The sequence below is a fragment of the Electrophorus electricus genome, chromosome 10 (assembly GCF_013358815.1).
Source record: "Electrophorus electricus isolate fEleEle1 chromosome 10, fEleEle1.pri, whole genome shotgun sequence".
Lineage (NCBI taxonomy): Eukaryota > Metazoa > Chordata > Actinopteri > Gymnotiformes > Gymnotidae > Electrophorus > Electrophorus electricus.
Window position 1 is genome coordinate 10076600 of NC_049544.1, and position 19024 is coordinate 10095623.

Sequence of the window (19024 nt, forward strand, 5' to 3'; positions counted from 1 at the left end):
CACTATTTATAGGACACAAGTACCTGCCATCAGTTCTGTGAATTAACAGTCATCCTGCGCTTCAAGCCACTGCCTGTGTCTGCTTCCAAGCGCCTTTCATAATTATGCTACTTTAAATGCCTCTTGAGCTTTACTGCTGCTTTGTCAGCTTCATTGTTTCAGTTCACTTGTGTCCAGGTTGTTATAGAGAATAAAGACTACCAATGTCACATTTATAGTAAAGTACTATATACATATACATACTACATATACATGAAGTAGTACCTAATTAATAGGTATTTCCTTGTGCTGTATCATATTTTTTTCTTCTTAATTCATGTCTCTGTTGCCAGGAACATTGCGAGACATGGTGTGCTTACTTCTCCTAGGCAGAATACATCCAAAACTCTCCACATTGTAGGAAAGAGGCTCACCCCCCTCGAGTGTATCTTGAGATATCAGCCGTGACTGTATACATGGAAACCCCACCTAACCTTGGACCAGACATGGTGTCAGCAGAATGAGTGAGCTTGGGAGGAGACCCATCAGCAGTTGCAATTGGATATCTCTGCCTTAAAGAGAAAAGTAGACTGGTGGTGAGAAGAAACCTCATGCTGGAGGCACCTTGCCTGCAGACAAAGTATGGGTGGCCACAAAGATCAGCTCGGTGGGGTCGACAGACAAGCTGGCCCCTGAATACACAGATCCGTATACAATCAGCAGCTGGATCAATGAGGGTAGGCTTGCTGGGAAGCAGCCATGCATCATTGACCTTCCGCGTATGAGGTAGCAGGACCTCTTGCTGATGGTGACAACTCCAGGGGATTACCACAGGGTGGACCTGGAGGGTGGTCCTGCTTACAAGGTATCTGCCCTGTTGGATTCATGATGAAGAGGCAGCAATACCTCGTGGTCTTGGAGGGGTATAGCCCAGAAAAACAAAGTGCCGGCTTCCCAAATCCTGGGTCCCGATCTCAGAGCCTCCTTCCACCATGAGTACCTGACGAAACCTGCTCCTCGCCGGCCTGGAAGACCTGACTCCAAGAGGCTGGCCACACCTATGCTGTTCCCAATCTCACATTTATTGTTTCTCATTTACCCTCTTTTGTTCTCCATACTATTTATAGCCCACAGGTGCCCACATTGTCCTACGCTTCAAGCCACTCCATGTGCCTACTTCCAAGCACCTTTCATCATTGCGTTACTTTAAATTCCTTTTGAGCTTTACTGCTGCTTTATCAGGTTCATTGTTTGAGTTCACTCGTGTCATCTTGTTATGGCGAATAAATACTCTCCTAACTTTTATTCACTTCTCACTCCCTCCTTGCTACCAATGTCATGTTTGTAGTAAAGTACTATATACATATGAGTACTACCTATACATGAAGTAATACCTAATTAATATGTATTTCCTTGTGCTGTATCATAGTGTTATTAGTCTGTTACTCTCACAATCAATTAGTAATTTATAAATGCTTTTTATACAGACCATAAAGCAATATTGCATCACAGGAAAATTTTCTTGTAGAAGAAATAAGCCCCTACTTTATGATCTTTATACCAGAGTAAATCTGTTGTAAACCAACCTGTTGGCTTTTCTGCATGCATCATCCAAATATTGTAGAAACCAGTTAAGGGTGTCATCATTGAGATGGTCCTAGCTGAACAGTAAAATTGGTTTCCTCTGTCTTTTTCACAGGTTCTCTCATTGGCATCAGTTTTTATGGAGTCCACTAAAATGCCACAGTTTGGGAGAACGCCCATGTATAAATTCAATGCTTACCATGTCTTTATTAGAAATCAGAGCAGCCTGCCTCTACTAAAGATAACTGCCTGAAACTGCAGTAGGTTTGCCATCTCCTGATTTAGGTTTTGTCATGGATAAGCCTTACAGAGAAACTAAATCTGTGTACCACTATAACAATATTTATATTTCCATAGGTGTTTGATCCACTACGATTTCTGCCAGAGAACACTGCTAATAGGTCACCCCTTTGTGCCTTTGTCAGCTGGACCAAGGTTTGTAACTACATTAAATGCACAACAAATGAAATGATAGATACTGTTTTACAAAAATAAGCACTCTGGGGCTATTAAACCTTATCCAGAGAACATGGGACTCATTTACCTGAAAGGAATTTGGAACTTTTATGTGTCTGACCTCATTCTATCCCTAATACCAAAGGCCTTTGAAAGTAATGCAACCTTGCACCAAGTTCAAATGTCTGAATTTGAATGACACTAAAGAATACTTTTCCATTTAACGTTCAGGTGAAAGATACAAGATATAATGAATAACCTGTGGGAAAATGTGCACCTAAAATGGCATAAATGAGATTTAGGATTATTGTACTACACCCATTAAAATAAATTCTACTGATAATCTATAAGAGCCAGTTTCCCAGACCCAGAATATACCTACACTAAAAAGAATTTCTGATTATTTCACCTTGCACTAATTCAGTACAAAGGTTTCATTCAAGTCCAGGAAACTAGCCCTAAAAACATGTTTGTTCCCAATAATATGAAATAGTTATTAATTTAACGATTTACCAAACATTTATTGTTGTTAGGACAAAAAACTGTTACTTATTCTTTAGTAGTCCTAATACAAATTACCACCTGCATTTAACATAGGAACTGCATTGGCCAGAACTTTGCTATGAACGAGATGAAAGTGGTGGTAGCAATGATAATAAAGAAGTATGTTCTCATTAAGGACCCAGAGCATACTCCAAAGATCATCACTCAATGGAACATACATCAAGATCAGATTTGTGAACAATGAGCCTTGAGATGGTGTCTTAAAACCCCAATTAATATTTTCTCAAACATGCTGTGGCATTAGCTTTAAGTTTAGTGAAAGAGAGCATGGTAAATAGTGGTCCAGCTTGTTGCACTTGTGATTGCAGTAATGAAAACTCTCCTTCAAGTTGCACCGATGTCTGACTGGGGCTTTAAGATCTTATAAAATCTTTAATACATGGTGTGACTAATTTTTAAACTGCATAATGACAACTTTTAATTTATACATTTTGTATGTTACTCAAATAGCCCACCCAATGTATATCCATAACTTACTTATTCGGATATTGAACAGTACTAATCAACTTTTATTTGATCTTCTCTAATCACATGCATTTTACCATATGGACTTTTCTGATGAACATATGTTTAACATCTAATTTACTCACTGTTTCAGGTATGAACATACACTGCTTAGGTAATCATACTGTAATTCTTAAAGTACTTCACATACCACTGTATTTAGCATTTGGCATAAGCCAAAAGACATGTGAGATGGTGAAACAATTAGTTACTGATAGAATGAAACCTATTGTGAGATGGTTTAATGCATTTGGTTGTAAAACTTTTAATATGTGAAATAACACAAAAGGAGGCAAACTACATAAAAATTAATTTTGAGGTTTATTGTCAGTGCATTTTGTGATACAAAAGAAAAGGCTATATCAAAAGAACAAATCTGGATACAATGAAGGGTATTTCATCAAAGTTCATATAAAAACATTTTACCATGTTCTACAGGGGAGGTAACTAAAGTTATTAAGAATTATAATGTGCTGTCTCTTATGGTCTTGCTGCCATCTAGTGGCTGAGGTCATGCTCATTAAAAGTTGAATAATTTCAGATCACACTCTGCTATATCAGCTTTTTTGTTTAGCTGCATGTTTAGCAAACCCTTAATATGATCTTTTGCTTGGGTGCATCCATCTTAAACCAAATTAGGCAAATAAAATGTGAATATTTAAGCATAACATTTTACCCAGAGCCTTATGGTAATTCTTGAAGGAACATGTTTTAAGCCACAGATTGACAGAAAGAAAAAAAAAAAAAAACAACAACAAAAAAAAAAAACCACCACACAATCATTTCATGACTCAAAAGATTCAGTCACTGTCCAGATTCAGTGGCCGCTAGAGAAGTAAAGACGGTGTGGGCTTTTTGCCAGGCCATGCCTCTTTGGCATATTTCTTCTTGCGAGGCTCACTGAGGCCCTCGGGTGCAAAGGGACCTAATACAGGGGTAGGGTTTAGGGTAACAGGAGGCTGAGGAGGCTCTGGGGCTAAGTCCACCTCTGGGGCAGGGTTGGGTAGTGGCAGTCCTCCCAGGATAGTGGTTCCACCTGGGGCACCTGCGGCACGAGCGTCATGGCTACTGGGTGGGAGGTCTCCATACAGCCCACCTCTCAAAGGGAAACTATGCACATGGCGCGTGACAGTGTCATCTATTCCCAAAATGTTACCACCCTCCATTTTCTTCTTCTGTCATTGGAAGAAAGAGAAGCATGTAATTACATGGACACGGTGGGCTTTTCTAATAATTCAGCACAAGCATATATGATACCACCAGACTACCTCATAGGTACAACAGCAACAGTCTGTACCATGTTCCTGAAGCGTCCAACAGAGGGGTCAACATCCTCTGTAAGGGTTAAAGTATAAAGTGTTAAGAAAATGGTACTCTCACACAATGTGAAACATTTTAAGTAAACAAATGACAGTAATTCTGTACATTGGCAGAGGCACTGTGCTCACCTGGGGTGATAATCACCTCTTCTTCATTGAAGCTCACTCTAGAGCTTTTCCTTTTTCTCTTTGGCCTTTGGATATCCAGATTGCCCTCTTCTATGGTCAGAATGGAGATGCGCTTGTTGTGTGCAGTGTTGAACTCAGTGAGATTCTTCCGTGATCCAGAAAGGTACACACCCAATTACATGACTACATTAAAGCAGTTCTTTAGCAGGAGTAACATGATCACACTGACACAACATGCTTGAATACGAACATCATGTAAAATACGTTTAAAAATGGGTTAAAGTAAGATTTGAGTATGCGCACACCTCTAGCTCAGTCTCCTCCTCAGGCAGACCCAGAAGGCCTTTGAGCTCCTCATCCTCCCCAGCTTTGTCCCCTGTGCCCACATTAGCCTGGCCTCTGAGGTTTCTCACGAATGGTTGTAGGCACGTGTGGAGGCCCCAAAAGACATGGTGGAGTCAATTGGAACCTGCTGAGGCTTGTGGGGCTCTAGGCGAATGTGTCCAAGGAATGTGCCATGCGCTAAATTGTACACAAGAACACTCAGTGCTGCCTGCTATTCCAATCTGCGCTATAGTTAATAGTTTATGTACTGCCATTTTTAAGTGTACTGTTGCTCGTTACACCTTGGATGACTTACTGCTGTTGAGGTCAATAAGAAACACCCTCTTTAAGTGTTTGTGGTAGACGAGGGCCGCATGCACTCGCGAGCAGGACTGGTGATCGATGGTGAAGTCACAGATGTCTGGGTTCCTCCCAAACAAATAATACTTCTTTTCATCTATAATCAGTTTCTGGCAAAGACACACTAAGTAGTAGGTTTGTGAAAATTCCATTCCCCCTCTCCCACACACACCTTTATGACAATAAATCAGTAATAAGCATTTAAAACTAATTTAATACATCAGTATTACAAAGACAATAATATCCATACAAACATTAGTTTGATATCCTTGATAATGCTGACTTTATAACGAATAAGCACTCGCATACACAGACATCTGATGTGTCCCTGAGTCATAACACCTGAGTAAATGATCTCCCACTCAGAGCTTAAATCTCAGGGGCTTATGTCTCTATAGCACCATTCTGGACCTGACAGCCACTGAAGTGCACCAGTACAAAACGATCCTGGGCAGCTGACAGTCAGGTTAGTATCTAGTGCATCACTGTTTTGTCCAGAGGGAGTGTAACAATGCACATAAGCACTATACTCTTTCATGAAACCACTAACTATCAGAAGCATTTATGTGTAGATGGCTAGTTTATTAAGTAAGCATATAACATTTTACAAGTGTGCAGTTCATCACAATCCATCAGCCACCCTCCACTCTGGTCATAACTAGCCAGTTTCTGACAGCAGAACCACTGCTGATTGGATATTGTTTTAGTTAAACCAAAATAATGGTTGTCATCACCCAGTTAAGAGTGGGTCTGCCATGCAATAAAAAATTTCCAGCCAACAGCGTCTTTGACAAACTTGAACATTAAAGGGTAAGAGAATGGCTAACAAAAAATTGTTGATTTTGTGAATGGCAACAGATGGGTTATATTCTTAAATGTAAATTTATTTCTACAATGTATCTGTTAAAAAACAACCAAAATGCTGGCAAGTGAGTGTATATACAGATTAGGCCTAAATTTTACTTGTGATAAATACACTATTACCCTACCTCAATCAGCTTGTCTCCTTTTACTACATCCAAATGTAGTCCTGGTGGAGGTTTGCTCTGCCCTAAAATAATAAACAAGACTGTAAATAAATGCATATACTGTAAATCCTTACAATAAGGTTCTTGTTAACATATCTTAAATTACTGATTACATCTAACGAACAGTGCTCATCTTTAAGAAATTACGCGTTCTTATAATCTCAACTGAATGATCACTCCAAGTTACACGATGAAAAGACATATTTTACTCTTTAAATACGGCTTCACCGTTGATAGGGCGTATCTGGGTAACAATCCTAAGGCTGTAGCCTGCATCCAAACCTAACAGATCTTGTTGCATTCAGATGCGCAGCTAAATACTGATATCAAACACGCAGAAGTACAATGTGTAATAAAAGTACTCAAGCGTTTATTATACTACGATCTTATACATCTCCACTGTCGCAATATTAAACTAGCGATCGAAACTGATGTCCCATTTGCATCCAGTTTATTTTGTATCAACGGTTATTGTTCGTTTTTACCTGCATATGTTCATAGGCTTGGCTGTCGGATGGGCAGAACAGTGTGATCATAACCAGCTAGCTAGACCTAAACTAAGCACAGCAGAAGAAGCTTTCTGGTAGGAAGTCACATTTGCAATTTAGGATCTGAACCACACAACCACCGCTACTCTGCAATCTTTCAGACTAGGACCTAGCTAATCTAGCTAGCTAAGAATATCTTTCTAGTCTGAAAGTTAATTCTAAGTGGCTAATTAGCAAATGATCTTATATGCCAAACAAACCTTTCGATAAACACGTCACCCAATAAACATTTCGTCTAAACTCTCGAATAATTCACTAAATATGCAAGTTATCAAATGAAATCCTAAGAGCATTTTAAAAATTCCTTACCACGAGGGACAATCAAAATTTGGAATATTTGCAGGAGTACTTTTTGCCATCATGCTAGTAAGATAGCTACATTCTTCATTCATAAGCTCGCACAGAACTCTGGGGCAATTTCGTCTTCTACTGTTAAATTCCCGGGGGTCGTACATTGAATGTGCATACCGCCCACTACCGTTTTAGAGCGCACATGTCACATTAAAAGAAAATTAGTAATACTATCAACAGCAGCACCAAAAACAACAATCAAATTAATAACAGGGCATTGAATAAATATAGTCATTTGTATCATTAGCCCTATAACCTACATTCTTGTAATTTATCTCCAACACTGTTTTGATTCTTACAGAGAAAAGGATTTTAAAAAGAAACTATATTCAAGCATTTTCTTTTTTTTTTTTTTTTGTATCTAGGGGTCTGTATTAAAAGATTACCTAATGTGTTATCTTTATTATATTACCTTAACCACTATTGCACCCATGCCTTGGTTTTAGCCTTTATAAGGGTTATCTTAAATACATAAGAATTAATTGCAAGCTTGTAATGTATTTTTTTAAAATGTATTTATTTATTTATTTGCTTCAAATCACATCTGGTAAATCAGTGAAATGTCAAATAGCCAGTGTATGAAGAATTCAACAATGAAGAAATAGAAATAGAATCAATAATATTATTAATAATATTACATTTTATTAATATTTCTTATGAAATCAAACCAGTTTGGCTGGTAAATGTTAGCATAGATATTGCTTAGGTAATATGCCAATACCCACAATACTAAAACCACTGACAGGTGAAGTAAATAATATTTACTATCTAATTACAATGGCACCTGTTTTAGAACTGAGAAATATTAGGCAACAAGTGAACAATCCGTTTTTGAAGTTCATGTGTTGCAAACAGGAAAAATGGACAAAGCTAAGGAACAGAGCAACTTTGACAAGGACCAAATTAGGATGACTGCACAACTGATTCAAAGATTCTTCAAAATAACAGGTCCTGTGGGGTGTTCCCATTATGCTAGGGTTATACCTACTAAAAGTATAGGAAGGACAGCTGGTGAACCTGTGACAGGGTCATGGGTGCCCTAGGCTCATTGAAGGCTAGCCCATCTGGTCAGATGCCACAGAACAGCTACAGTAACACAGGTTGCTGAAAAAATTAATGATAGAAAGGTATCAGAGCATTTACCTTTCAGTCTGCTGCATATGGGGCTGCTTAGATGCAGACTGGTCAGAGTGCCCATGCTGACCCTTGTCCATTATTGAAAGTGCCTGCAATAGGTATGTGAGCATCAGGACTGGACCATGGAGCAACAGAAGAAGGTGGTCTGATCACATTTTCTTTTACATCATGGTATATGCTAGACGCATGTATGCCATTTATCTGAGGAAAAGGTGGCTCCAGGAAGCCCTGTGGAAAGAAAGCAAGCTAGTGACAATGATATGCTAGAAAGGTTTGGTCCTGGCATTCATGTGAATGTTACTTGACATGTTCCAGCTATATAATTGTGTTGCAGCTTGAGTATACTCCTTCATAGCAACAGTATTCCATGGTACTGGCCTCTTTCAGTGGGATAATTCAACCTGTCACACTGCAAAAATTGTTCAGGAATTGTCTGAGGAACATGACAAAAAATGTTTTGATTTGGTCTCTAAATTCTCCAAATCTCAGTGTGATAGAGCATCTGTTGGATGTGCTGGAAAAACCAATTTTATTCATGGAGGCCCTACCTAGCAGTTTACAAGACTTAAAGATCTGTTGCTCATGCCTTGATGTCAGACACCACAGGACAACTTCAGTGGTCTTGTGGAGCCCAAGGCTTGATAGGTTAGAGCTGTTATAGGGGGGGACCCACACAATATTATGACGGTGGTTTTAATGTTATGGCTGATCGGTGTATATTGTATTATTACGTTACTAACGTATTTAGGAGTTTAATGTTACTAAATAAAGTTACATTATCATTACAGCAAATAAATAAATTATTTATTTTATTTGAATGTGTCAGTTAAAGCATGTTATGGGCACATGGGTAATGATATACCATAACTGTGGTATTTTCGTATTTAAACATTTTTGCAATAATTTAAAGGAACTACAGTTTATCTGAAACCTATTTGTTAGTCAACGTTCAAGTGTCATGAGGAAGTTCTTAGTTTTTCACACGTCTTGGCTGCTTATGCAGAAGCGGAAACAATTTGAAATTTTCCATCGATTTCTTTGACAAAACGTGCAATTTGACCTTTTTCAGGAATGGAAGACATTAAGGAAGCTCTATCCCTGCAGGAATTCACAACCAATTTGGACATGTCATTATTGCCCCGAATCCTTCAAATCTGCTCGGGCGTTTATTTCCAAGGTAGGCTAAAACGCGCAGCCACGACTCAATCGTTCACACCGGTGCCAAACACAGGTCCACCGAGTCTCGCTAGTTTAAGCATTGAGTGCAGATATAAAACACATAGGTTACGGGATAAGTAATCTCTAAGGGACGATATGTCTCTACCAAGATAAGCTAATGCAGGCTAAATGAAAACCAGAAAAAAAAATACTAAGAATACTGCCGCATTTAATAATATTCATGTACAATGCTTGTACATGCACAAGTAGGTTCTTGGACTAGTTTATTTTTGAAGAGTTCTTAGAAAATGGTCGACCATTTATTAAGACTTCTGTACTTTATCCAGATGTTTTGTGAACTTGCTTATTTTGTTTTATCAAGTCAGCAAGATATGCAATCCATTTATAAGGCTATCTTTGTTATCGGCACATAAAAGGAAACTGCACACAAAAGGACAACGAACACTGGAAATAAAAGGTTTAAGTGGCAAATCTCTCACTATCTATGCTATTTCTTTAGGATATCGTTGGGTTTGTGGCATATTAACATTAAAATAATGCGATGCTTAGAATTATTCGCGCTCTTATCTTAACCTGCGAACATGTATGACATTGGAACATTTATTAGAATGATACTGGAAAAAAAAAATACACCATCTGATAGCTTATCAGTACATTTACGGCATTTAGCAGACGTTCTTATCCAGAGCGACTTACAAAAGTGCTTTGTCGTTTACTCTTAGAATATATCCTAGTACAGTACAGTAGGTTAGAATCAAACATACCAATGAGCTAGAATACTGTAGAATACAGGGATGAATGCTGATACCTAGAAGTACAAAATACATAAGGTCTATCTTAAACAATGATAAGTGCTATAAACAATAAGTGCTAGAGTTTACAATACCCTACAATAAGTATTAATTTAGTCAGTCAATATGGGAGCAGTGTCAGTTGTCTTTTAAATATTCTGCAAATAGATTAGGTCTACAGTCTGTGTTTGAGGACTGCAAAGGACTCTGCTGTCCGGCAAGTGGGAGTTCATTCCACTATCTTGGAGCCAGGACAGAAAATTGTCTTGATGCTTGTTTTCCATGAGGCCTGAAGCACGGTATTTCAAGCCGAGCTGTACTTGAGGTTCGAAGTACTCGAGGTACGGCTCGGACTTTGACCATTGACCTCATGTATGAAGGGGCTGGTCCATTTTTGGCTTTGTAGGCAAACATCAAGGTTTTAAATCTGATGCGTGGAGCTACAGGAAGCCAATGAAGGGAACACAGCAGTGGAGTAACGTGTGAACTTTGGAAGATTGAAGACCCGTCGTGCTGCTGCATTCTGGATAAGTTGTAGAGGTTTGATGGCTCTTAGAAGAAGACCAGCCAGTAGCGAGTTGCAGTAGTCTAGTTTTGAGATCATAAGAGATTGCACAAGCACATGCGTAGCTTCCCGCGAGAGAAAGGGCTGAATTATTCATATGTTACAAAGGAGGAATCTGCAAGACCAGGTTAGAAACATGAGTTGAGAACAACAACTGGTTGTCCAAAGTTTTGCCCAGGCTACCGGCAGCTTCAGATGGTGATACCAGAGAGTTCTAAAAGGAAACAGTGAGGTCATGGTAAGGGTTGGGAGCTCAAGTGGTGGTTTGTCATCCATGACGCGATGTCAATCAAGCATGCTGAGATACGTCCGGAGACTTGTATGTCAGAGGGTGGAAAAAAGAAATAATTGAGTGTCATCAGCATAGCAGTGGTAGGAGAAACCACGAGAAGATATTACATCACCAAGAGAACAAGTATACAAAGAGAAGAGAAGGGGACCTAATACTGAGCCTTGTGGAACACCAGTGGAGAGTCTACACGGTTTGGATGTGGATCCATTCCATGTCACCTGATAGGACTGTCCCTCCAGATAGGACTGAAACCATCTCCAAGCATAGCCAGTCACACCAAGCCTGGAGAGAACAGAGAGAAGAATGTTATGGTTCACTGTGTCAAAGGCTGCTGAAAGGTCTAGTAGAATCAAAACAGATGAAAGTTTGGTAGCTTTAGCAACATGAAGTTTCTCAGTCACTGCTGTGGGGGCCGTTTCTGTAGAATGTGCCGGTTTGTAGCCAGACTGATTGGGATCATGCAGCTGGTTCTGGGTGAGAAAAAGAGACAATTGATTATAAACTGCTCATTCGAGGGCTTTAGAGAGGAAAGAGAGAAGTGATACCGGTCTGTAGTTGGTAATGTTGGAGCCATCAAGTGTGGCGTTCTTGAGGATTGGTACCACCCTGGCGGTTTTGAATGCAGTAGGCACAAATCCAGAAGATAAGGAGTTGTTGATGATGACAGAGATGAAAGGAAGCAGATCTCTTGTGATTGTCTGGAACAGAGTGGAAGGAATCAGATCCAGTGGACATGTAGTCGGATTGCTGGAAGTCAGGAGTTGAAGAATTTCATCTGAGGAGAAAAAGAAGTCAGAGAGTTGGATGTTGGGGAATGCACATTAGTTGGAGGAGTGGGAACAGAAGAAAAGGACTGGCAGATTGCTGTAACCTTCTCCTCAAAGAAGGTGAAGCCCATCAGTAAAGATGGGCTACAAACCTATTTTGAAAACCATGTGGTATTCAAGCAGTAAACAAAGTCACTTGTTTACATTTTTAGAACAGGGGTATCCAAACCTTTTTTTATCTGGGCTTTGGGGATGTGGGGTAATGTTTGTTATGGGCTAAAAACTAATGCAAAAAAGTTAGTGGGTTACAAATGAATTTGACGGCATACTGGATATTCATTATTTTTTCCATGATATATCAAAATGATATATTTGAACAATTTTTGCAAAATAATATATATATATATATATATATATATATATATATATATATATATATATATATATATATATATATATATATATATATAGTATTTCTACAGGATGCATGACATTGGATACAGATATTCCATTATACCCCCAGGTTTCTGCCAAACCAAATCTGGTGCATAGGCCACACTTTGGACAGACTCGGTTTAGAAGCTATATTTAATTTGTATGAATTGACTATATTTTTCAGGCTCAGTGTATGAGCTGTCAGGGAGTGAGGTGTGCTTGTCTACTGGAGACTTGGTGAAGATCATTGGTGTAGAACTCTTGTCCGTCTGTTGTGATGAGATTGGTGCTAACAGCACATTTGAACTACCATTAAACCACTCAGGTGAGTCTGTAAATAGTAACACAATAGTTCAATTTTTCCACCCATAGGAACTGAATTATCACAAAAAAAGCCAAAATTGATCCATTTATCCAGATTAAAAGGATAATGTATCTGGTAATATTCCACCCTCTTCATCTGCCATCACACTAATTTCGATAAAGCACTTTGAATATTATAGAAATTTACCTTGTATCTGGTATACAAAATGTAAAGTGTGATATAGAGAGGGTATATATTACATAATATGTAAAATACTGTGATTTAACATGAAAATTTCATATTGACTTTTTTTTTAATGTAATGAACCCAAGATGAATAACAGCAATAGGCCTGTTTCATAGCAGACTACTGGTGGTACCTATAACAATACATGTTCTCTATTAGTCATTCTGAAATAAATAATTCCTGCTCCTTTCTGAATTTGCACTATTAACACTGCCTTGGTTATTATTAGGTCTGTTCAAACTAGTACCTGAAGGTCTGCCATACAGTTCAATAGAGGAAATGGTAGGTCTGCAGCCTGTTGGTTTGGATGCCTGTGGCTCCTTCACCTTCGTCAGCAGAAACCAGCTGATTATAGACAACTTCACAGTACCAGCAGGAAGTGAGATAACCATTCTGTCAGTGGAGCATTCTGAGGATAAGGAGAGCTACAGTCGCTGTAAGCTGACAGGACAACAGGGAGTCTCAGCAGAGGTGCATATCCCCCTCTCATGCCACGGAGAATTCTACGAGTGTGAGAATGATCATGGCTACTCTCTTCAGGAGATCATGCTCTCAGCGAGACTGCGCAGCCGACGCTTCCGCAACACAAAGTCGAAGAAATGTGGCAGTCCCCTGTTTTTTAGCCCCATCTATCAAATTCAAGGCATCATGCACAGTGAGTATTACCAGTGTGTCTCACTTAATAGCTCTGTTCATTGATGCTCAGTGTGTGGAAACAGCTTCAGTGTTTAATGTATGGTCATTATTGCTGTTTTTTCACAGTGAGGAAGGATATTGTGAAGTTCCCATCTAGTCTAGAAGTGGATGTGATTGATGTGACTGAACAATGTAAAGATTTAACATTTGTAATACCTATATCAATAGCTGAGGTACCTAATCAACCAAAAGAGACCTTTCCTATTATGGCTGAGATCTTGGAGACTCCAGAGACCAGTCGGTTCTTTTGCTCCCATTGGTTCGAACAGCTTCAAAAAGGCAAGAACATTGTGTTGCATAGGTGGGATAAAACACCAATGTTGATAGCTTGCACCCCAAAAGGGAGGAAAGCCCAACGGTACTTCCTGCTTTCCCATGTCTATGGTGGTCAAATGCGGAGAAAAGCAAGAGAGTTTACCTCAGTGTTTGAGCTCTATAGGGCATCCACTCACTTGCCAAGTTTGACAGTGAGTGTGACAAGAAACTGTGAGGCCATTGAGGAGGAAGGAGTGCCTGCTCTCAGTGTTGGTGAGCAACTGGAAGTTCTGAGACTACAGGCAATGGAAGTGCCAGGAAACAAATTAGAAGCTGTATCAAATATGGACTGTCTGATCTGCAGAAGGATCTTGGAAGAGGATGAAAATGATGATGAAGACCTTGAGGATCAAGCACAGGAGGGGGAGATCTGCTTGCCTCTGTTCACTCCAGCCCACTTTGTAGAGAAACTTCCAGACAAGAAAAAGTATTGTTTAGCAGAACTAGGCCAACATTCCCAGTTACCACTGGAAATTAAGGTGGTGAGTCGTGATAGAGTGCTGGAAAAAGACCCGCTGGTGGAGTTACCAGCACTGAGACTGGAAGATGCTATTGAAGAGACTACAGTACTTGCCAGTCTTTCTGAGCACCCAGAGCAGTGCTTTGAATTGCCTATCCGCTGGCTACAAATGTCTCTCTCCTTGATCTCCGACCCCTTGCCCTGGCATAACAGTCAACCCCCTGAATTTTATATAGAGGCTGTTACTGAAATAACAGATCACTTGTACCATGAATATCACAAATTTATGCAGAGAGATGAGGCTCCTCCTCCACGCCCTCCTAAGCGTAAATCGTTAATCCCAAAAACAGAGAAAGGGCCTAAAGAGGCTATGCCAGTCACTAAAAGCAACACTCTCCCAGCACAACTGGCCACACTGTCTCTTGAGCAGATAAAACCAATCCTCAGAAGACGTAGCCCTCCTCCACCACCATTAGGACCAGACAAAGTAAGCTTTTTCTTATCCTTCATCTTTACATCTACCAGTAGTTGAAATCATATCAAAATGTGTTCTTTTCCTTGAGCAAGTTTTATTTTTAATAATTTTTTTGACAAAGATGAAAAAGTTTAAGAAATTATGATAGCATTTTAAGACTATTAACATACCAGTCTAGGGACAAGAAAGGTAAAAAAAAGTTACTTTAATTTTAAAGTGAAAATTAGGAAAACATCAAAACAAAGAAAAAAAATGTTCCATCACTGCATGTTGCACTTCCTCTCTTTATGCAAATCAGACTGAAAGCTCTCCTCCAGTGGTTCCTAGAAAGTCTATCACAGAGAATCTGAGCAAACCTAATACATATGTGATGACCCCACACATGCAGAAAAAGGAGCAAACAGGTCTGTGAAGCTTGCATAAATTAGAGCTTTATACCTGTTGGTTACCTTCATTTAAAAAATGTGAAACCTTATAATTCTACACAATTTGATGTACTTCTTTTGGATAATTTCTTTTTCTCCTTCCTTCTTCAAGCAGAAAACATATCTTCAGACAGTGAGCATGACTATGAAACTCTGGAAGATATAATAAATGATGCTCATGACTGTATCATGTTCTATTAAACATATTCAAATGGAAATGGAAGAAGGAAGCCAAGCTGGAACAGTGAAATCCTATTTAATGTACTCAGCAAACTCAGTTTGATTTAATATTAATTTTATTAGCCAGCAGCAAAATTAAACCATTGTAATCTCATTAGAAAAACACATTACATACAGAAAAAACATGAATTTAAAGGACATGTAGTTTTATATTAACAATGTTTATCAGAATGTTTGTTACTGTGTCATATATTGCTAATAAACTTCAAGAAGTTATTATACCTACATGAACACAGTTGTTATATTGAAACTGATCTGGCTAGTTATTTCCTAACTCTTAGGCCCCGCATTTTCTTCACAAAGTTGTAGTCTATAGTCTATAGTAGGTGTTCTATTAGTCATGATAATGTGTTGGAATAGATTAATGACATATGGTTGAGTAACTGATGAGCAGAGTAAGATGCTAAGATGTCACAACGCTTAATCCTTAAATGACAGATGGTCTTTAGGCTTCTTGGTCCGTTGATCTGAAGTGGTCCTCATCAATAGTAGAGAAAATATGTCCTTCATTGCTAAGAAAGTCCACAACCTGTCTGCAAATACATGGTAAGTGAGACTTCTGCCTAGTCATAAGGGTACTTGAGAGCACTATTAAGAGAACAGCACCTAGGAGACAGAAAGCTGTGTACCATGGATGCCTCCTACTTTTACATGAAAGAGGAGGATACCATAAAAATTGTGTGAGTGAGTACTTTAGCACTGGTGAAAGCAGTTTCTGGTGCTGTATTGCTTGAGGCTCTTCCAGTTCATTAAGTCAAAAAAGTTTAAACCATCAGAAACTGAAACCAAGAAACGTTTACTGTTTTATTCATAGACTCTACCATGCCTCAGCTTTTATGACATCAAGGAAAAAGAGAAGTATTAATTAATGATTAGTAAAAGTTCTCTTTTAGTAATCTTTTCTTCCCCTCAATTAAAATTACATATGTACAAATAGCCTAGTTTTCACTAAGTTCTTAATACATATTAGTAATGATACTCATATACAAGTCACAGTAACACAATTGACAACTTTTAAAATCTGATTTTAAAAAAAAGTTAAAATGCTGAATAGTGATAATACTTTTTTCTCTTTCAATGTTCATAAACTCTTGAGAGCTAAAAGAGGAAGTCTTAAGGGGAACCCAAACAGCCTCAACTTATATTTTAACTTTTATCTCCGACCCTTAAAAGATCATCAAATCTAAGCACCAGAAAACACCAGCACCAAAAGGTGTTAGGCTTGAGTCCCACCAATTGGATATAATCACAATGACAATTTTGATAAAATGATGCAAACAACTGTTTATTTGTTTGTATAGGTGTAAAGGTCTCAGAAGGAACCAACAAAGACAAAAGCTATTTGTACCTGATAACAGTCATGTTCATGCCACTTAGTCTCTGCTTCAGCTCTTGAATGCTGATGCCCTGAGGTTCTGGGCAGCTCTTTATCAGACATAAAACCTACACAGCAGAGACCAGAACAAAATCACATACTATCTGCAATACAACTTCCATTTCTGTTGAGACATTAGTATATACTTAAGCTACATTATGCATGTAGTGTTTGTGAAACCATTCTCTATAGTATCACTTTCCAAACATGAAAAAAATTCCATTTCACAAGTCTTTTCCATCCAATTATTTATCATCAAATATAATATATGAAGTGCATTTATTTCACAGTCAGCCATGATTATGTTTTACCTGGTTTTGATTAGGACTTAATCCATTATTGGCCATAGCACTGGCACCAGAGTAACTCCCACTCATGCCCATGCCACTCATGCCAGGACGGGATATAGGCACTATGCTGCTGTTGATTCCTCCCCCTCCTCCACCCATCTGGGAAAATACCACGGCAAAAAGACAAAGGTCATTATCCCACAGCGTTCTTCCAACCTACTGGTATAACTTCAGTACTGTAGTTCTACAAGCAATGTCACAAAAACACTTCCGTGTTTTACAGATTGGTATCCTTGTTTCACCTGTGTGTTTCACACAGATCATACATGCACAGTTTACAGTTCAGTAGTCATCATTAGTTTTAAACATGTTAAAGAAAGACAAAATCATGCACAGGAAGGAATGTAGGTTTGTCGACTGGGGAGGTGTCTCACCATGGCTTGTGGTTTGCTGAGCAACATGTGAGCCTGCACAACCTCCAACATGTGTGAAGTGATCTCATTCATGTCTTCTAACGGCCGGACACTGAATGCTACCAAAGACCTGTTATTCTAGGAAATAACACACAAAGTTTCAGTACTAAAGCTTTTTGCAGAACCATTAAGATGCAAAATTCCAAACCTTATCAAGACTCATTACAGACTACTTTTTACCTTCTCAGACCATATAATTTTATCATTATTTGTAAAGGTGGAAAAGGAATTGTACCATGGAAAAGGAAAGCTGAAATGTAATATACACTGGAGAGAATAAGAAGGAAAAAAAGGTTTTGTTATTCCTGTTGAAGCAGATTTACAATCTTGGCATCTTTAGATTATTACTTTGACAACAGAATTTCCACACTTGTTCCAGAACATTTTTCTGAACTTCCATACAGATTCCATACAGCTATTGATGTGAGTATTTCATGCTGCGTATTTTTCCAAACTTTCCAGATCTGCACTACAACCATATTCATCCCAGTAAACCTCAACACATTAAAAAGGTACAATAAGATATGAAGCAGTCTACTTAATCTGAAAGCATACATTAAGGTATACTATGCCAACACTTCAAATTGATGTCCTTGAAGGAGATATAACGATGCACACTCAATCAATTACTTAATGTGTAACAAAATTGTACTGCTTATCTGAGTAAATGTACTATACTATAGTATAGTTATAGAGCTTTAGTTACTTAGCTCATAGTGATATTTGCATATATTTCAGACATGCTCTCAACAGATTGCGTAAACAGATTGTGGTCGAAAATTGCAAACACTATACAGCAAATAAGCAAAACACAAATAATAACAAATTAGAAGTGTTAGAATGCATTAAGGTACATCAAAACACAATGTATACAATCTAACAAATAATTTAAAACATGCAAAGAGAATGTTATAAAACTGGACCGAAATCGAGCCAATGAAGTTAGTACAGCAATAGCAGATGCTTCCAACCACACGATAGTGCCAAAATGCATCAACCAGTTTCAACCAGTATTTCCTACATTTCATACCAGTGATTTTCAAAAAAAATATGCCTCTTTACCTGAAAGGATCTGAGGTTGCCAGAAACCTTGACATATGTGTCTGGATGGATGACAGAACTGTCCACATTGGGATCCTAAGAGAAAGAAATGTCACTGTAAGGTATAAAAAAACACAATACATAAAACTGATTTTATTTCAGTTTTCTGATTGTACATTACGAGTTTCATAATCATTCATCTTGAAGAACTTGCTTCGACTTTACCTCTGTGTCTACCCATTGCTTCACATCCATAGGAGCCCACGTCATGTCGTCCACTTTGTACTGTATGTTAGTCATGGATTTATCTGTGCTTCTGATGATCCCAACAATGGTGACCTTTATAAGAAAAGGGAAACAGTTACACATCCC

General features: G+C 38.6%; 3 protein-coding genes and 1 non-coding gene across 5 annotated transcripts in view; 1 reads left to right on the forward strand and 3 right to left on the reverse strand.

Annotated features, from left to right (window-relative positions):
- Window positions 1-3389: 3389 nt before the first annotated feature.
- On the reverse strand, window positions 3390-7199 carry ppp1r8b (protein phosphatase 1, regulatory subunit 8b). The gene is given in 10 exon segments (XM_035530881.1): window positions 3390-4264; window positions 4357-4422; window positions 4536-4680; window positions 4841-4933; window positions 4935-4955; window positions 4957-5057; window positions 5176-5329; window positions 6209-6270; window positions 6640-6641; window positions 7108-7199. Coding segments are annotated over 10 exon segments (1074 nt in total). The 5' UTR covers window positions 7188-7199; the 3' UTR covers window positions 3390-3914.
- On the reverse strand, window positions 5540-5702 carry LOC113588162. Its single transcript, XR_003411827.2, has one exon.
- Window positions 7200-9258: 2059 nt separating the features above from the next.
- Window positions 9259-15830, forward strand: themis2 (thymocyte selection associated family member 2). 2 transcript variants are annotated; one of them, XM_027027229.2, is made up of 7 exons: window positions 9259-9460; window positions 12497-12637; window positions 13092-13333; window positions 13403-13517; window positions 13625-14820; window positions 15107-15212; window positions 15349-15830. In XM_027027229.2, the coding sequence occupies exons 1-7, from the start codon at window positions 9355-9357 to the stop codon at window positions 15432-15434; spliced, it is 1992 nt and encodes a 663-aa protein (XP_026883030.2). In that variant the 5' UTR covers window positions 9259-9354; the 3' UTR covers window positions 15435-15830. The 2 variants fall into 2 exon arrangements, with proteins under 2 accessions (XP_026883030.2, XP_026883028.2); XM_027027227.2 differs by having other exon boundaries at window positions 13092-13517.
- The window catches only part of rpa2 (replication protein A2), a 5510-nt gene continuing 1997 nt past the window's right edge, over window positions 15512-19024 (reverse strand). The window contains exons 4-9 of the mRNA XM_027027230.2: window positions 18878-18991; window positions 18674-18748; window positions 17573-17689; window positions 17160-17297; window positions 16822-16916; window positions 15512-16006 (exon numbers count right to left, since the gene is read on the reverse strand). Coding sequence (XP_026883031.1) covers window positions 15919-16006; window positions 16822-16916; window positions 17160-17297; window positions 17573-17689; window positions 18674-18748; window positions 18878-18991 — 627 coding nt within the window. The 3' untranslated portion in view covers window positions 15512-15918. The remainder of the gene's footprint in view (window positions 16007-16821; window positions 16917-17159; window positions 17298-17572; window positions 17690-18673; window positions 18749-18877; window positions 18992-19024) is intronic.